We start from the raw sequence: 20,311 nt of genomic DNA, 5'->3' as shown, positions 1-20,311 counted from the left end.
TCATAGTTTAAATAAACAACTTCATGATCCTTTTTTAATCTGCTATTGAGATGAGAGCATCGTATTTTGCTATTTCAATTTTTACCTTTTCTCTGTAATTTGTAAATTATTTTTATCTAGCTTTCTGTAGTCCGCTTTGTTTTTAGCTCTTAGTGATGTAATTTTTACAATAGAAGTCTGCTTCTATCCCCCTTTCCCATTTTTCACACTTTAGTATGTTTTAGGTTTTTTCCCTCGATATCGTGAGATCATTCTGAACGGTCTTAATCAAAGCGCACCTATTCATATTACCCTGTATTTTTTAAAAATGAAAGGAATTTGAAAATTATTTTTAGATTTCATATCACACAAAAGAATAGAAAGATCTGAAACTGAAAATTAAGAACAATTGCTATAGGTGGCTTTGTTTTTAAACGACATAATAGAACGATAACCGTAACCGTAATCAAATGCTTTGACAAGTAAGCGTAGTCACATATCTGTTTTGTCAGAACGTTTGTTACGATCGTATCGAACGCTAAACACACTTATGTTTGTATACACTGAAATATCCACGCTGTTATGAGTGATAAATTATGTTTTGAACATCGATATCTTTGCAATGAACCGATCTAAAATGAAAATTCAAAGTTTAAAAAAATAAGTATGAACATTGAGTAAGAAACAGCCAGGGCTACGTATCGAGGCTCTGCTAGAGGGCACACGAGACTCTTTTTTGAGGGTAAGAGATAGCCGATGAGGAGTGGGTCTAGGCTTGAATTTTCAAGCTTGCTTATAATAAAGCTGCTTTAGGAGAGAAACACAAGTTGCTTTCTTATAGAGATAGATGCTCAGGGGCCTTCGCTATAAATCGAGAAACCCTGGACACTACGGGCGGCGAAGACCATGTCCGATTTTTTCCTGTATCTTTTAATATTACTCGGATGTTTAACTTAGTATATTTTCGATCTATGGCTTTTATCCATTCTATCTCATATGATGTCTGGTCCAACTGGATCTTCCAGTTTGGATCACCTTGGAATTCCACTAAGAAATCCTCGTTGAGCTATATTATATCGTTGGCATTTTTATGCATTTGTTGGCCTTACGTGATTAAATTAAACATTAATTTTAAATGGAGAAAAGTCACAAAACCGCCACATCTCTCAGAAGAGCTGTTACTTATAATTAATTCGGCAAAACAGTTCCTAATGTATTATAGGTTTTAGACGTACATTGTGACAGTATCTCTGTTAGGGGTAAAGCCGGTAAATGGGCCTGGCCCAAGTGACTAGGCCCAAAAGAGAAATAAAGGCGTTTTGCGCTTACGCACGGGCATACAAAATTTTCCACACAACAAATATTTGGAAAAAAACATGGAAGAAAGATCCGTCGAGTAATAAACTTCTGGAAATCTATATATTATTTTTGCGCCCTATTCAGGACACTTACAGAACTGCTGTATTGTATACAGAAGCATAAGGATCCTGCATGAACATTCAGATCGTACTCTTTCTGTCATTAAACATTTCTAAGGTGTTGCTAAGAAATAGTTATGTCTATGGACTCAGACTTGGCTTTCTATTGAATTTGCAGAAAAGCAAGGAGCTTCAGCAGTTAGTTGCCCAACTTAATCAACCAGATCCGGTGCAGATTGTTATAACAAATTCGCACCATGAGTCGAACGCTGGTGCCAGCAAAATCAAACCCATAAGTACAAGACCTGAAGTGAGCTCACCCTCGCAATCCCAGAATAATTTCACGTCACAAAAAGCAACAACGCAAGGTAAGCGAATATATGTAAATTTAATATGTTTTTTTTATTTATTTAGTTTTTTATTATTATTATTATTATTATTATATTTAACATCTTTTCTATGTTTCTATTCTGTCTTGCTGCTAGACCAAATTTACGTTTAGAATAAAGCAGTTTCCGTTAAGGCTTTCTTTTTTGAAGGGAGGAAAAGAGTTGTTCGAAATAATTAGGACTTTGCCAATATCTCAATACATAGAAGACTATGATAGCGATTCCTTTTGCTTCAGCTATATCGTTTTGTGGTGGGAGACAGACTTTTCTAGCTGATGTAACAGGTTTGAACATTGCCTCAACTCTGGAAGTCATGCAAAGCACAACAACTGGTTACATCCATACGTTTCGGTCATTACAGAGTACAACCCCAGGTTAGAAGAGTCTCAAGCCTTCCGATCGCATCGTCAGGACTCAGTGATATCGAGTTCGGAGGATACCGACAATCTGGTACATCATCACAAGTCCGACAGCAGGTACGTCATTCATTGTGGTGATGTCAACAAGTTCGCTTTTTCTTTTGGCTTTCTGGTAATAGGAGAGATCTAGGTCTGGGTAATGGTAGCGCTGTTGGAGGCGGCGGCGGCAGCTACCGCAGCAGCGGCTGTGTTGATCACGTTAACCGCTAGAACCGTATGGTATGTTATTACGGCTCTACGGACGGAACTGGATAACTGTTTCTTATTAAGTTACACTCCTGACGTAAACCAGGCCTAGGTCTGTCAGTTATACAGGGAAAGTCGATGTCCTTCCCGTTTACTTTGCTAGAATAGAATACGTCCAAATGGAATCGAGTAGCGATGATGGGTCTAGATATGTGGCCGTTTTTGCAGTACACAAGAAGGGTAGGAGGCCCATGTGCTCCTGAGCTAATTCACCGCCTAAACGAAGACATTGCCACACTGAACAAGGGAGAGCCTAGGTTTTTTTTTGGAATTACATCGGTAACCACTGTACAGAAATGAGATTACGCAGTGTCAATGCGCTCGTGTGCGCAGATGTCGAATTGGTGCATTCGGTGTGTGTCGTATGTACATATACGCCTTTCCTCTTTTTCTCCGTGTTGTAACGGCAGGCTGATTACTGTCGGGCGCAGTAACTTGAGCGTAACTTGTTGTTGAATAACTCGTGCGCTGAAGAAACATGCAGAAGTAACGTAAAAAATAATTCGTAGAAATTTTGCAATGACCACTTGCCCACCATTGCCCAAATAACCTAAGGGCTATAGCTGACTTAGGCCGAAAGTTAATGTATTTACGAGCCAAGCGGGGTTAAGTAAACTGAGATGCGCTGGATGGAACTTCTTTCTCTGAATCTTACAGTACGGAAGAGCTGGAAAAACATGGACGATTACTACGCTAGGAGTTGATCTTTGAGTTATGGGTCTTAATATAAGTAGCTTGGCAGGCTCGATTGAAACAGCCATGCGGCAGAATAAACCTGTTCTACGCCTCTTGACCTGGCTTTTAGGCTCTTTGGTATTCGATGGAAACCTCGGGTCTCTTATAGGGAGCTCCCTCCTTTCAATCCGTTGGCATTCGGCCCTTTGAATCGTTCGCGTTTCGCTTTGCTAGTATTAAAGCTAGTGTCGTTCTTCAAATACGAATGGCAAACACTATATCTGAACGCATTCATGAGCACTATCTTCCTTCGGACAGGTTTACCGCTTATATAGATAGCACAATACTATGTATTAGTATGTTATATATTCATATGGTATTGCTTCATGTGTGTTTCGTTTCGTTTCGTGGGTGTTCTATCGCCATATTGGTGCTCATACTGTTTGATTTTTCCAGAAAGCTTTCAATGGCGTCGCTTCAGGGCAGTCTGCTTGTGGCAACCTCGATACTTGAGGGCGCAGTGAACGCATGCGGAAACGTTGGCGTAAGTAACGTTGGTGTAGAGTCAGTGGTGGCCACTGGCGGAGGCGGCGGAGACGTGGGCGGTGGAGGTTCGAGCCTCCAGGCGACACAAACGCTTCGGCCTTTGTCGCTGATTTCAGAGGTGCAGCAGATGATGCAAAGCCAGCAAGTGTGCTATCATTCAGCAGGTGGCGGTCTTGGAGCTACCGGCCGAGATGAATTCGATGATGATTGTATTGATGAGGGACACCACAGTCCCACTGGCCATGAAGACCGGCCGCACAGCCAGGTTCGTTTTACATATTGCAGTTCGATTATAGACCCGTGGGCGTCTGGCACTTTAATACGAAACACATGGACGCGCATGCAGTCACATTTCGGAATCTGTTCACGTAGTTACTAATGGCGTAAAGAGTGAACGCAAATTAGCCACAAACTACTATAGACATATATACGTACACAACGTCGCCTGTAAGCACCGTTCGACAGCTTCAGTTGCGGACAAAATAAAGAAAGCCTATTTGATAGGAAGTAGATAGATCAAGGTAGATCATTGCGGCCTAATTAGTAACTAAACTTTAAACAATCGAGGAAAAGCTCTTGGCCAACACGACATTGAAGTGATGCATACTGCAACATTACTTAATGTATAAACGTCTTACTTGAATTGCCTCCTAAGAGTTTAGGCTGATCTAAACGTGTTGATCTTGCATGATAATATAGTTACCTTAAGTTCCATGCACGTCGCCGGTTTGACAGCCCGGACACAATAAAAACAATGGTTGCCTGACGTGTAAGCATGTTTACGAAATCGACCTTAATCGCACTCATTCGGCCCTTAAATTTCAGGGCTGTTACGGAGTTGGTGTAATATGTTCGTCGCAGATGAATTATCGCAATCGTAGCTACGGGGTAGAGAGCGTCACTTCTGCCAGCAATAAAGTCGTCTCTAACAACATTATCGACTGCGGTATAAACGGTTGGTGCTACAAGTACTAATATGCACAAGATGGAATATCATTTTCGGCTTCATAATAACCATATTCAGCCATTTTAGTCTTAGCTAAATATGCTTGCTCAGTGATTCGCGAAGAGTACGTAGTCATTTGCATATCGCTTCATCAGAAGTGCCTGAAAAAGAAGAAGAGACGGGCTCGCTTTTTTTTTATTTCTATTAAAAGCAATACCTTTGTCGCTTGCGGCTAGCGCTTCCAAGAGACAGAAGTACCATGTTCAACTTGAAGATATGAAGGGCAAAACGCGTCAAATCGGCGCGACCTTTAGATAGTGTATACAAAATAAAGTGGGTCTGGGGCATATATGTACACTGAGCTTCCAAGTTTCTCGCTTCTTTTGTTCGTTGTCGCCATCATTGTCGAATTATTGATGCCCTAATTTTTCCGACTAGAAATTATTTCCCATCTGCTCCATTCCTACCTGGCGCCCCTTTCCTTTATTACGAAAGCATTCCACAAATTCTCATATATCCTTTTATTTTCACTAAAGGCGATTGGGATGAGCTCCGTTTAGGACAACAAAATGAACGCTGGGTCTCGTCTATCATTAGAATGGGGATATATCTCGGACGGGAGCAGAACACTCTGAGGCTTTAGAGGGTTTTCGGACGGCTTGAAAATCAAGCCGATAGAAAAAACGAATAAGTGTGGGGCATACCGCCCTTGACACAAGAACCTAACAGCGGTAGCAGCGGTTTTAACTCTGTCCGCTGGGACTTTCACTCTCTTTCAAGTCTTGTCAGAGCTAATTTTCATGCCCTAAGCATCCACATCCCCATCTAGTGACCCTTACGCCGTCCTACTTGGAAAGCAACTTCGCGAATTCTCTTACGCAACGGACTAAAGACGTGGAGGGGGGCGCTTCACTACTACGAACTCGACGGTTATGAAAGGGATAACGAAGGTTGCTGAGCATAATGCGGGTGCAGGCGGCTTTCAAGGAAGGAAACTATGGATTTTTGCTAGTGCTAGTACAGAAACGTCGTAACGGCGCCAATAATGGCCGCACTACTTCCCAGGGAGGCGTTTCAATGGAACAAGAAGACAACCGTGGCCGCCAAACCAACCAACAAATCAAGCACACAGCTAATTTACATTGTCATTGTAGCATAATACACACCTATGGGAAAAAATGAGAAAAAAGTTTGAGAAAATCTTCAAGGCTGTGGTGTGGCTGAATTTTGAAGTCCTTTTTGCGAGCTGTGAAACAGGTCTCGATGAATCCGACATCGACAAGGAACTTAACCGCGATGGGCCCGGACGGGCACTAAGCGGTCCTTAACACCGGCAGGTTGGACCGCCGTACTGTCTAGTGGACTACACGGTAGAGAAAGCTAGGTAGGCCCTATGATATAATAGACGCATAACGGCTGATTCTTTCGCTACTGAGTGGTTGACTCAGTGGCCAGAGAACTACGGAGATAAAACTTTGCAAGGACAAGGCTCTAAAAATAAGCCGTCTAAGTCATTTTCGCTGTTTTAATGCTTTATTAGTTATGGTGTGTGCATGAAAAACTTTGTGAGTTTATGCTAGTACGTCTGCGTAAGCGTCTATGCGTACTTGTGCGTTCCACAATGGCTCATGGTAACGTGTAGCTCGCACGTCGACACACTCCGTTTTACGCTGGAAGCCGACCCTTTGAAGTAGTACTTAGTGGCAGTACGAGGCGTCAAAGTCGAAGCTTGTGTATTTCTACGCGTTGTTACAGGAATCACACTATCCAAAACTTGGCCAGAGCCGAAGACGCTCAGAGGGGTCATTCAGAGCGTCTATAAGCAAGCCAAGAGGTTTCAGCGGGAAGGGGAAATCTCGCACAACGACATAAATATGTAACTGCTTTCGTGAACCAACATCGCGCACTTTCGTGTGACAGGAACCATCCGCCCTTAGATCGGAAGCGTGCTGTAACTCGATTGAAAGCACAAGCATATTAGTAGTGTCAATTATAACATTTCGTCATAAATCAGGGTTCGCTAATCATCCGCCATATACGATGGTGTCTGTGTGTGTATCTGCATTTTATTTTTCCTCCGCTTTTCCATCCTTATTCAGGCGTTAACATGTCAGTCAGTAGGCTGAATCCTGAGTGCACTTGCATCGTTGGCGCAAGCGACCACTCTATAGACTCACGTGTGCGGCGACGAACGAAGAGCCTTGGCGCTCTACGACAAGGGCAGGCTCAGGTTGACACCGAGGTCGAAGGTCACACAGCCTCGCAGGCTGACAGCGGCACGAACAGCGGCGCAACCTTGCGTGATCTTACAGCATCGTCTCAATTTCTACCGTACCTTTTCTCGAACCAAAGCGCCGTACAGCAACAACAAGATGGTGGGCACCATCCGACCAACTTTCATCACCCTGGTAGTGCCGCCAGTGGCCTTAATCATCAAGATCGGGCGGCCCTCTTCGCAAGTTACCCCTCCGTTAAATGTGATATAGTTGAGTACTTATGATTGTTGCTCGGTTAAGCAGTAACTATTCCTACTATTATATTATTATAATCATAGCATTATTACACAACAAATGCACGTAAATGGGACGATAAGGAAAAATTCAGCGGTAACTGTAATGATCAAGTGGATATAGTGATAATTAAAGGAGGGGAAAATATCTAGCATGGTTTAGATGAAGTATTCTAAATATTACCGGCTTCTTCGCGATATATTATTGTACAAACAGACAGTGTTACACAACAGTATAGAAGATCAGTGACGGTGAAGATTCGTGACAAATGCTAGTTATGAATACTGCTTTACGCGACTCTGAGATTTGCATGTGATCTAATTGAACAGCAGTAGCAGCGAGAGCGTCCGCTTGCGCAAGAATATCTATCTCACTATAAAACTCTACGATCCTCTGTTGTTTAACTCAGTACGTTACGTTGACCGTTGTATGAAATTATCAATAACGAAAATAGAGCGTCGTGTGAACGTTATAAGTATATTCGCCATTTTGCTAAACCCAAACTTTTCATACACACACACACACACACACACACGAATATGTGTTTCTGTACACACGTGGATCTACATTAGCTTTGTTAAAGCAGCAATTGTCAGGGTCATGCTGATGGGTAGCGGTGGCGTAATGATAGACGATAACATCAATTCGACAATTACAGAATTCATTGACGTTCTTTCTGTGTTTATGTGTGTGTGTGTGTGTGTGTGTGTGTGTGTGTGTGTGTGTGTGTGTGTGTATATGAAAGTGTACGAGTTTATGTACTGAGTGTATGCTCCCTTGCGTACGTGTGCATGTATTTCTAAACGACGAAGCCTAAAAATGTCTATTATGATTAAAAAAGATGAAAATAGTAAAGTTGTTGAAAGGAATCGAATTAAAAATTGTTGTGGCTATCCACTTGGGTGTGTGTTGCTAGAAACTGCGTAATGGCCCGTGCATGCGGCGACCTAAAGCCCATGGCAACGGAAAAGGGTAAGCCAAACATGCATGAAATAAAGCACTGGACAACACATTGTGGAACAACGAAGACAGATGCTCGGAAGATGCAGGTTGAAAATAGGCAAATTGGCCAAACAACAACAACCTAAGGAAGTCAAGCAACTAAAAAGTTTATTACCAACCACTTTGTGGATGAACTATGTGTTTAGCGATCACTGACAAACAAACGAAACGAAACGAAACACATTAACAGCCGACTACAATGAGAAAATAAAGGAACGCCGATAATGCCACGCCATTTTCTACAAAGTTTTTTCGACCGTTTGATTGAGATTGACAGACGATACGATAAGAAAGAATATTAGACGATCGAGGACGGCATGAGAGGCAACAACAGATATAAACAAAGACAAAAAGAAAACGAAATAACGATGACCATAAGCAAGCACGAAACAAAGCAATCGCAATGGAAAAAACTATTGACTTAAGTAAACATCGGCAATCTTACTACTGCTGCTGCTGCTGCTGCTGCTGCAACGAATTGCCAACGACGATGACAGCTTTGTACATAAAAACACTAGATGACGATTAATTATAACAAGCAGATGGACAGGACGATTCTTTAACAACAAAGCAACACGAATGGCGCTAAAAGTAAACACCATCACCACCAAAAACAACAGGAAATTATAGGTTTTGACCCGACCGACCGCCGCAGACAAAATCCATATCGAAAAAAGACTATGTACAAGAAAAAGATGGTCAAAAGATAGCGGAAGATCAAGAAGAGCCTAGTGGAAGTGTGTATGTTCTAACAGTTTAAAAAGGATAAAAGTCATCTATAGCGAAACAACTACAGATGTAAACATTGGCAATCGGTAGGAAAATTGATGGCCATTAATAATGCCCAGGCACGAAGTGGGTTAGACTATACGACCACGGGCCAGTAAGAGTGAACTAAAATGAAAGGTTCAATTTGCTGAACTGCCCGTGCAGACAGACAAACAAACAAACAAGCAGTAGTAGCAGTAATAACAAAAACTACCTTCCCCCCCCCCCCCCCCCCCGTTTTAATAACGTAGCAATTATAGTTATAATATGAAGACGATAATCGTGCGCAATATTATTACTGTGACGTTCAAATGCATTTTTTTCAAATAGATAATATACATAACACTTGGTATGATATACATATAAGTAAGTATTAGTACTATAAAAGATATTATTCTTGTATAATTGAAGGTGATAACGGATGGCCTGTTCAATAATTCAACGAGTGATTCAATGTTAATTTGTTAACCTCTTTTTATTGGGCCTTCCGGTATTGTTAAAAATGTTTAAAAAAAAAAAGGCAAACCCGATAGGATAAGTCTACCACAACGTTCCAATCATATTTTTATTGCTATCCTATTTAAATTAGTTCCTTCCCTGCACGTCAAATTTTCAGTGTCCTCGAGGGTCATTACCCCTTTTCATGTGCCCACTTTCTAAATATTAATCCGTTACAAATGAATATGGTGGGGTTCAAAATTGAATACATTTTGAACTAGTTTACCTTGAATATAGTTTTCTTTAATATGCATTAGAGGCACTTTCCTTTATTTTTCTGACGCTTGTTCCAGCGCTGTGGCAGTTTCTGAATAGCCATATACCTACCATTCGCATTCTCATGGGCAGTCTGTCTATTTGTGGCTTTTCAAAATGAACTATTTGTTTTCACGGTGTAAAAAACCCCGTAATTATACGAACCTAGGTCGAGACAATAGGCGGATGAAGCACACGTCAGATATTTTTTGCTTGACCCAGAAAGTAATTGAGGCTGATTATGAAGCTTTCGATTTCCGTGCCAACGGTCTTCGAGCCTTTTGAGGGACTCAAAGTTGCGGGCTGCATTCATTATTTCGTTTTCGCCCAGTTTTTCATGCTGCAGACCTTTTTGATGCCCATTGCATATACTACCGTCATCTTACATCCGAACTCATTCGACACTGCCATCGATTTTTCTCCAAGACGACGCCATCGTCGCCTGGTACTTCTCCGGTTGGCTAATATCTCATCTATAACGACCGCAGGATCCAAACAGGTGACTGAAATTCCGCACGTCACACGTGGAATACACTACATGCACTTTAACTTGCCCGGAGTCAAAACCTATTTTCTTTCTTAACGTCAGCATTTTCAGTATTTCGATTCTGTGACAAGTTGCATGTAAAATGCCGGTTTTAACCGACAGAGCCTGCAGACTCCAAGCTCTGATTTCCTGAAATGCTTTCTCGATTGCGGCAATCGATCGATCGGTCAGTCCGGTCCCGAAGCCATCCACGTACTGCGCTTGTGCTCCAGGCCTCTTTGCTTAATGTCTTCACCAATGTTCAATGAATTTCCGCAGTGCTGTGGCCTTCGAGCAAAAAAATCTCTTGATCATTGGCTTTAAAGAGCAAACGATGTTTTTCGTTCTGAACTTTTCTTTTAGAATAGGCTCAACCGGTTTGCACTCACAAGTTCCGAAAAGACTGAAATATTTACCAGCTAATTTTTTTTCTGCTAGTGGCCCGAAGTTCAAAATGTAATCAGGTTCAAAGCCGACGCGATTGACTTACAACATTCTAGTATTACCCAGCTGAAATTTTTTATCTCCTATCAACGCAGAGTTTTATAATAATTTGCTAACGCTAGAGGTTTCTAAGGTCTGGAATGGCCTTTGGCTTAATGATCGACATTTAGTTACGCAGCCCCGGCAAGAAACGCCGTTATCTCGCTAATCCCACCGCAAGAACAATGGGGGTTCCATGTATTATACAAACTGTGTGAACGCCGTGTTGTAAAGCCGTTAAAGATACAGATTTAGCCGCTCCGACGGGTCTCTTTACATAACTATATATAGACCTCTAGATAAAAATATACATATAAAAAAGACTGTTCTGAATAGAGACAAAGATGAAAGATGTATTACATATGATTGATCGACTGACTATCACTAATAAGACAACAATTGTTTGACAATTTTTTACCATTGTGACGTCGTGGTCGCCGTGACGTCGATTCATACATAAACAAATATAAACACGGAAACAGTATCGAGTTCGACAAAATGCTATATGAACAATATGGCAATAATCATAATATTGATATTAAACACCGCAATAACATTTATTATAATACCGATAAATAAAGTTGATATACATATTTGCTATCGGAGAAAAATAACATTACCTCTTACGATAATAGTAATTATCTCTCTCTGTAATATTCATAGTACACAAACCTCTGGTATTAACGTATAGATTTCGTACTTTTCCCCTACGTTTGTAAACAAATAAGGGTTAGCAGGTTTACGATGGTCGACAGGTAAATTTGGAACAGGGTTTGTTTTCCATAGAAATTTTCTATCCAAGTGGACAGTACATTAGTGGGTGAACTTAGTTGGGTTACTATGATTATCGCAATGGTTACGCGACTAAATAAAATCGTTTTGTTTTAGGCTTAGAAGGCCCAAAGGTGAGTGCGTGGCTTCGAAAGCAACAGTGTATTTTTCGTTCGAAAATGACCATATAGCGACAGTATCAGTCAGTAACGAACTCTATTGCGACATGTTGTGAACCAAATGAGGATATTGGAAGCAAATAACTTTCAGTTTCAACACGATAGGCCTACTTTCCGTATCGCACGGTAAACCATCAAACAGCTTGAAAATGTGCTTCGTGAAGCCAAATAATCTCGATGTGCAGCGAGAACTTTAAGCGGCCTTTCCGGTCCTATAATTTGACCTCTCTTGATTTTCTTCTTACGGAACTATGTCGAGGACAGAGTCTATGAAATAAGACAGAAAACCATCCGTGACCTTAAGTGATTAATGAAACTGGCTCTGAACTACGCATGGCTGTGATTCCAAATCAAGTTTTTGGGGAGACATTACGTTTGGTGCAAATTTAACCCTCCGGGGCTAAGCGAAAAACGTGGAAATAGGAACACGCAGAGAAATTTTCTTGTGTTTCCCATTCCGAGGACATTGAAGCTACCAGCTAACTTCTTGCGCATCCTCTAGTAACAAACAGTCCGCCAGTATAGAAAGGCTTAGTGTTTAGCCACGTAGTCTTTATAAACTCTAATTAACACCGACACCAATAACAATAACCTAGTTATTAAAATACAACTAAACTAAAAAAAACGTAAAGAACACCGCAACGGACAAACGACAGCTACAGCATTAGATACAAGCAACGTAAGAGAAGTCATTTGATCTTCAAAGGCAATACGGAAGATATTCCATTTAATAGCATCGGTCCAATTTTAAGCTTGGCATGAAAGAGCTTTTTGTGATAGAAGTTAATTAAAATAATTTTAATTATTGTTAATTGCTGTTACAACTATTATTCAATATAATTCCATGAGTTTTAATTCAATTTTGCAAAATATATATATATATATATATATATATATATGTGTTGATTACTTAATTCCCCTAAGACACCTATATGTACAAAATCAATTTCAGTGCCCACACTCAGTGGGTCTATACCGATATGCGTCCTCTGCGTGTTTTGCAAGAATCATAACCATTAGAGCTATGGCCCTAAACAAACATATAACGTTTATTAAATTGTTTGTTCAACAATCAACATACAGACAATTAACATGTCACTTTGTACGCAATAAAGATGGGCACTTATTACATTCGGACATTGAGTAACTACTGACTCCATTGCAATACAAATGTGTAATTACTAATAAACTAGCTATTGTATAATGAAGTAGTTATTCAGTATCGATATGGTTATAGCTGAGAACGAGTGAGAGGGAGAGAGAGGGGAGAAAGTGAGAGTGTGAGAGAGAGAGAAAGCGAGAGAAACAATAGTAAAAGAAAGAAAAACTAACCACCAGGAATATGGTGACAGTGCGCGCGCAACCTCGATTGTATACCTCTGCTCAGGCACACGACATGACTGAACTTCATCTTCTACTGCTATTACTACTAGCGAAGGTGAGTTCTGCAGGTAGAGCCTCGAATCGCGTTGCCTCCGTCACCATCGTAGCGTCAAGCGCATGGTTTCCCCTCAAATACAGACGCTATAGAACAATTACAAGCTTGCAAGAAGAACGACAACGACATGATTCATATAATATTGTAAGACAATACTATATATTTTAAACGATCAGCTGGAATAAACAGCTATTTATAGATGAAGACGAAGAAAAATGTAACTAAGAATTCGGGCACGTATACGTGTACGTGACGTAGTTAATTGCAGAAGGAATTCATTTGTTACGGGTAGCCAGGATCGCGCGGCAGCAATTGAGCCATGTTTAAAGCTACATCAAACTAGTATTATGTTCGAAATGCAGTACTGTGTGACATATTGTGTTTTACACTTTTGTTTCCGACGTATCGCACTTCGAACCATGGACCACTCGTTGAGATATACAAACTACTAAATTTTGGTCGATTACGACTCTAGAAAGTATTACTCTAAATGCCCGTGTCCTGTTTATCTTTGTCATATCGAGGTGGATATCATATGGCGCCACGGTGGCCCATCGGTAGACACGAGGTTCTTGGTCTGTGAGCTCGTCCTGTATTTTTTCTCAGTCTGCTGCGCCCGCCTCGCACCGGAAGACACGAGACTTTGATGAAATAATCAAATAAAACGTTAGATGAACATTTCATATAATCATTAAACGAGCAATCAATGACGGCTTGCCAATCGTATGGAATTATGTGGTTTGTAGAGCGTTATTGTTTCTCCTATCTGCCACATATAGAAAGTTATAATTCGCTATCGGGTCAGTGCGTTCCTTAGTTCATGACTGTTGACGCGCATCTGCGTACTTTTTGCAGCTGGGCCGGCGCAGCGTAGCCGATTGTAAAAATCGGCCTTGTCCATATATATATATATATATATATACACATATATATAATCACTGTACGTGTTCGGGAATCATTATTGTTACGTCTAACGGGAATCCTGACCGTCCTCAGACCTTTTCTGTCTTCCCTTACCAATGACGACAGACAACTCAGATTCATCTAGATAGATAAAGATAATAAGAGCTGTCGATTTTGTCTCATCCTGTCAACTCCTGTCCCGGACGAACTGTAAGCTTCAGCCCGAAGTTTGGTCCCCCTGCTAGTTTCCACGATTGCAACTATTATAAATGCGTGTGTTGTCATATTGTAACTCTTGTAGTGAGTTTAATCCTTATTCTATCACATATACACACAATCGACAAACTACTTCGTAGAGTACAAACTAATGGAATAACATTAGTACATGCGTAACTGATCGATATCGATAGACCGACTCATATTGAAGGATGATAAACTGATTTATGGGTATTGTGTTTAATAGTGTTGCAGTAATAGCTGAGTCGATGTGTGAAATAGGACAAAGTGATGAAGTGAATGTATCATTCATGTTGAGCTTGCATTAAGGACATTGACTGGCTAGGTATCACTTATTCTGAGATGGTGATCTATAACGGATCATGAATGCAAGGCCAAATGAATGATTGACGATTGATAGTAACTGAATGAATGGAAAATGCACTTGATTATATACAAACTTCAAAATAATTAATAAAAATAATGTCAAAGATCTTGAATTGGTAGATAGGAAGGTACGATGCAGAAGATGCAGGCGATGATATAATAATAGAATATCATAACGATCTCGACGCGGATGGCGCTGAATATCCCCACACAGAAAAACGAACGCAGACGAAACGAAAAATCGTCACGTACCAACTTCAAATCGTTGATAAAATATGGTGGCAAATCTGTACAATGGAAACGTAAGAACCTCAAATCTAAAAAGAGAAAAGTAGGATGTCATTAGCTGAAGAGTCAATAACCTTGAAGATATAACGGCCTGCACATATATCTGTGTCTACCGAACGTTTCATGCGATTCCGTTCCGACGGATATCTTCAACGGATAACAGCTGGTGGAGAGAAAGGTCGAGGCTGCGAGTAGAGGTAATGTAAAGGCTCTTCTCCCTCGATATCTATTTTTCTCCAATGGATACGAATATATTCGTACGCGAACAAAACAGTCAACTACCAGTTATACAATTACGTCTATCCCAAGAATCGCCACTTATATAATTGCCAAAACGGAACGACAGGCGGTAGTACAAGGAGAGAATACTAAGGCCTAGAGTTTCCCTTGAGATAACAACCTTGTAATCGAAAGCTATCGTTGCATGCACACCAGGAGTGAAGTGCCAGCAAATACTGAACTATCGATGAACTACATCATTGACCCAGAGGCGATGTGGGATTCCAGGGGAATTCTAGGATTGTCGAGCTCAAAATGAGTTTTTCCAAAAAGCCCTTACATATACATCATGAATAACCATGCCAATGATAAACCATTTGGCTAAAAGGAAAACTATAGTTGAATTTATTAACAAACAGCCGAAGCGAACAGAGGACAGCAAATGTAAGTTACTAAATTTGATCTATGATTTGATCTATGGATATGCTCTCATCCAGTACAAATATTTAGCGTCAACGAAAACGAGGCGAGGAAAATCAATGATAGGACACAATGTCAGGGAAGGGCCGAAAGAAAACTGGTCAGCTTACGTTCGTTTAGATGTATACTCCGTTTCTGTTGGTTAACTTCAAAAAGGCCATTAAAATGTACAGCACTAACGAGATGTAACCGATGCTTTAGATAGTCTGATATCTCTCTATGCTTTTGTGTGAAACACCCAGAAGATAGCGATCGATTGTTTAGCTGACGATTCCACACGGAGGATGAGAGGAGCACCATTACCATGATATAAATAAAGGCTGCTATTTAGCCGTCAGCCACTCTCAGTCGCGCCATCCACCAATAGTATCCACGTTTAAGGGCGAGGCCTATTGTAATAAAACTCGACTTGATAAACGGTTTACCGAAGAGTAGCATAGTTAACCGTATAGTTTATTACATTATCCCTGATAGTGTTCTATCGTTTGGTTAGCTGAACGCCGTATTCATGGACGCAGCTTTGTTTGGTTCGATTAGAGGTGGCTAGCTACTGTTACGTAGCAGTGTTCGTGTTCTCCGTGTTATATTGAGTGTAAAGTAAATAAGACTGCAACAAAAAATCGGCGACATGAGAAACAGGCCTTGGGGAGATCTACGACGAGCGAAGACACAGATGACGTGCTTTACAGACACCTCACATTAAGCAAACAAATACATCGAATACCGAAATACATGGACACACGCATACGTCATACATATGAATCCAGGAGCCACACATATTTAAGCAATATCTAGGGACAGAGCAAAATCAAGCCAAAAAAAAGGTACATAAAGGATCGTATGTTGTCACCGTGGGTGAGGTAAGGAAAAAATATGTTTAAAATAACTACAATAATGATAGTAATAAGGAGCAAGCAGAAAACGACGGATAGTTATGAAAAAGTCAATGAGAAGTTAAATAGAACGACGTCACGAAATAAGAGAAACAGAAAAATAAGACGTCGTAAGACAGTACACGAAAAACAACTGAGCCAAGGGAGAGACAGAAAGGGAGAGAGAGAGAGAGAGAGATTAAGGTTAGAAAAATCATGAGAGAAATAACTGAATAAAAAAAAATCAACAAAACAAACCCAAAATTAAGTAAAATGTACAAATCATCCACCAGAAATCTCTGCCTACTTATTTTAATATAATATTTTATTATATATTTATTTTTTTTTATAATAATATTTTAATTTATGGATAACTTACTTCTTCTACTCTATTTTACTGTAGGAAAAGTCAAATATTGTTTTTTTTTTTTTTTTTTTATCTACTTTCATATTTTCAGAATATTCACATGTTGTCTTGTTATGATGAACATAATTGATATTTGAATAAAATGCGAAGCACTACCTGGCAAACAGATGGAGAACTAGTTTGCGCCGTAGAGGATTTGGGCGATCCTGGAACAGGTTAAGCATTTAACAACGACGTACGCGCGTATCTTGGTTTGTGTTGCCGTGTCGATCTTGGGTTGCCATATGGTGCGGGAGGTATAGGCCGGATGGAACGTGGATGTAGGAAAGGCGAATGCTTTAGCGTTTGCAAGACAAGAAAATAACTTGTTTAGAGCGGGAACGAGCCTGGGTCAAAGGGGATAATCACAGTCAACTACTACTCCAATGGGAATCCACGAACGGGAGAATGACGTCCGACGTAAAATACAAGCAGCTTTTCTCTTCTTATAATGAAAAGTTTTTTTTTCGTCCACCCATTAAGAAAATCCACCGGACCTCCGGAAGATGGCTGTGGGGGATCTTGATGTCTATTCCAGTCGCTTGCTCCCAAACTCCCGACGCCTCTACCCTCTGATGAAGCCTTCTCTGATCTTTCCCCAGCTTTCGCAGAATGAACCTTGCAACATAGTTTCACGACAAACGGAGCATATATCCTGGAACACTGAGAAGCTATCCAGTGTTATTAAGTGGAAAATCCTTGGCAGTGTAGGTTGTACCAGTCGCGACCACGCATGAAGAAAGGCTAAATCTTAGTTTTGGAATCAAACGAACAGGGAGCTATTTGTTTCTGCATGTAATCTGTTGTGAAATTTAAACGATCTGATAGTGAATTATTCATAAAAAGGTAGCCGCGAACGAAAAATTGTTAAACACAGTTTTGGAGAGAGGCTCCACTGTAACACTCGGCGGGCATCAGGAGAGCACAGCAGTAGTCAACGCGAATCCAGGCGTTTGGATTCCTCAGAAAATCAACAAATAGTTCTAGCACGATCATACCGCCAGGCCACTAACGGAGGAAATTTGCCCCCCTTCACAGCTATAATGTTTGAATATGCGACAGTGTAGCAGGACAGAGACACCACACATCGGCCATGATGGGTCCTATCAGTAAAGCTGTTCTGGTTCTTATGGACAATTGCATATACGGCTCCATTAAAAAGCTGTAGGCAACCGTTCATCAGCGTTTCTGTTTCGCAACTCCGTTCCCATGAGACACGATGGCAGATCTTATCAGCTCAATCTGGTGATGGTCAATTTGAGAGCGCAATGCACCATACAGTTAAGCGGAGTGCCAGAACCGTATATGGCTTTCCTTCGTTCCCCGTTGGCTAATGCCCTGCTACCTCTGTCACTGTAACGCCATTAAGTAGCCAACATCCTCTATGTATGTTATGATACAATGGTAAACATACGCGATGGCTCTAGAAGCAGCCAGTTGAGGCGGTGGCGATAACGTGCAGTACGCGTAACAGAATGTAAAAAAACTACGCTGAATGTACTGCAATAGGTAGCGTTTGATAATGGTAGACACAATGCAACATAATAGTGTATAACAAGTGATCAAAATTGAATGAGAAGGCACTCTGATGCCTAGGTTGAGCCGGCCACGAGGCGTGAATCTGGATACGGACCTACGTTAGATTATTCCGCCTTTGGCTGTGTATGTACATCACTATGCTACGATCGTATCGTATGTTGAGGATTAGCTATACTACACGAAAGGAAGGGATTAACTTGAAGAATGATTGAAGATTTAACGATTACTTATTTCCGGACGAGACTGAGTGTCTCCAACTATGCACAATCAATATCGCAGATGACACGATGTCATTTTAAATGTACACACGATTACCGCCTTTCGCCTCCCAGATGTTGTGGGAAAAATATTCTCTAATACCGTCTGTTTTGCATACTCTATTCAGCTGTACAATCAGTAAGACAGTAAGATTGATGATGCCGATAAAGTAGCATTTGGGAAGACTAAATATTGCGCTCTTCGTATGGGTATGTAACGTTCGTCCCTTTTACTTGGCTCCTACGCTAATCGTTTGTCAGTTTTCATATTTTGTCTTACAAGCTAGACCAGCCAAAGGTGTAGTTTTTAGATGCAATGTGGTGTTGTTGAGTGCCCCTGAAGGGGCCAATGCTTCTTTTGAGGACGGAGCAAGCAGGTCCATTTATGTGGTGTGATAAATAGTTATCCAGATACTAACATGGCTTTTCGGGGCCGTTCAGTCGCGGGCCTTCTAACATCGGCGTACAAGGCGAACCATCAACATCATCGATTCACGTATTTGCCGTTACCTTCCGCACGACATCAGATTAGGCCTTGCTGCTTTCCGAGTTAGTTGAGCCTCGACCGCTCCGTCCATAATAGTTTAGTCTGGCATCTCCGGCTATCCGATAAGAAAAATGATCCGAAAGCGGAAATTAACAAATGAATATGTCGGTTAGATAAGCGGCTAGCTCCTGGACGCTCTAAGCACGAACGCGTATTGTATAGTAAGAGTACCGCTCTCTGAACGTCGTTACATACCTTACGAAGGGAATTAATGCAAGCTTACCTTCGAACGCATAATATCTATTTGACATAGAATTGTGTCTATAATTGAACTATGATAGTTATACGGTAGTAGAACGGACTACTTCAGTGCGCCATGGTAACAACTCCGCTTCTTATTCCAATGATGATCACAGTCGATGCGTATATATTATTGTTTTTATCGTATTATGGGTAAGTCCTTCAATTTGTTCAAGCCGACCAACTCTTGTTGCAATATTATATTCTTTCAGCATAGTTACATTTAGTTGATGACTGTCATGAGGGGGTAAGATGAGCAGGCGAACGCCCTCTTTGTGAAAGCCCTTAGAATGAACCGTTGTCACTTGCTTTCCATGTCGGGCAAGGCTAAGCCCTACATATATTATACAGTCGATTTTCGCTTTTGGGCTCAATGGTCAAATGTTTGATATTTTCAGTTCAGGATTAAGAATCTACACCTGGCTCAATATAGCACGTTGAATATTCGTGTCAGATAGAGAATCATTTCACAGAAGCTTGTAGGTAGCAGACGTTACTAGGCGGCTCAAAGTTTATTTGCTATAGTACCTGTTACGTAAATCCTAACGCCTACTTAATTATCAAGGATTAATTAACTTCTCTCGGTGTATTTGTACAACATGGACCACTAACACGTTTTATTCCTAAGTATTTTACCTAAGTATACATCGCACTCGTTCTGCTAGCAGGGCGTCGTCACTGTACATATGTATGTTTCTTCAATAGCAGGCAAACGTTAAGAAATGTCAATGAATGTAACCGGCACCAGTCGGAAGAAATCAACCAGAAGATCGGCACCATCCAGAGCAATGGTTATCTATAGAAGATGATAATCCATCTATGCCTTTGGTTTGGGTCTTTGGGTTAGATACTTTGACACAAATAGATCACATTAGTGGAAATATAGTAAATCATGTCTTAGCCGTGTGG

At 40.8% G+C, this 20,311-nt stretch overlaps 1 protein-coding gene across 3 annotated transcripts in view; it reads left to right on the top strand.

Annotated features, from left to right (window-relative positions):
• The window catches only part of LOC111249838 (gamma-aminobutyric acid type B receptor subunit 2-like), a 125,313-nt gene that overhangs the window by 89,830 nt on the left and 15,172 nt on the right, over positions 1 to 20,311 (top strand). For all 3 annotated transcript variants that reach the window (XR_015326068.1, XM_022804230.2, XM_086986572.1), the window contains 5 exons: positions 1,576 to 1,765; positions 2,148 to 2,262; positions 3,583 to 3,937; positions 4,498 to 4,627; positions 6,718 to 7,103. Coding sequence is in view for 2 of the 3 variants with exons in the window: in XM_022804230.2 (XP_022659965.2) it covers positions 1,576 to 1,765; positions 2,148 to 2,262; positions 3,583 to 3,937; positions 4,498 to 4,627; positions 6,718 to 7,103 (1,176 nt within the window). In the remaining variant the exon portion in view is untranslated. The remainder of the gene's footprint in view (positions 1 to 1,575; positions 1,766 to 2,147; positions 2,263 to 3,582; positions 3,938 to 4,497; positions 4,628 to 6,717; positions 7,104 to 20,311) is intronic.

This window comes from Varroa destructor, unplaced genomic scaffold (assembly GCF_002443255.2).
Source record: "Varroa destructor unplaced genomic scaffold, Vdes_3.0 BEIS01000004.1, whole genome shotgun sequence".
In the NCBI taxonomy this organism is placed as follows: Eukaryota; Metazoa; Arthropoda; class Arachnida; order Mesostigmata; family Varroidae; genus Varroa; species Varroa destructor.
The sequence above is the reverse complement of the archived record's forward strand: the minus strand, read 5'-3'. Positions and strand labels throughout refer to the sequence as shown.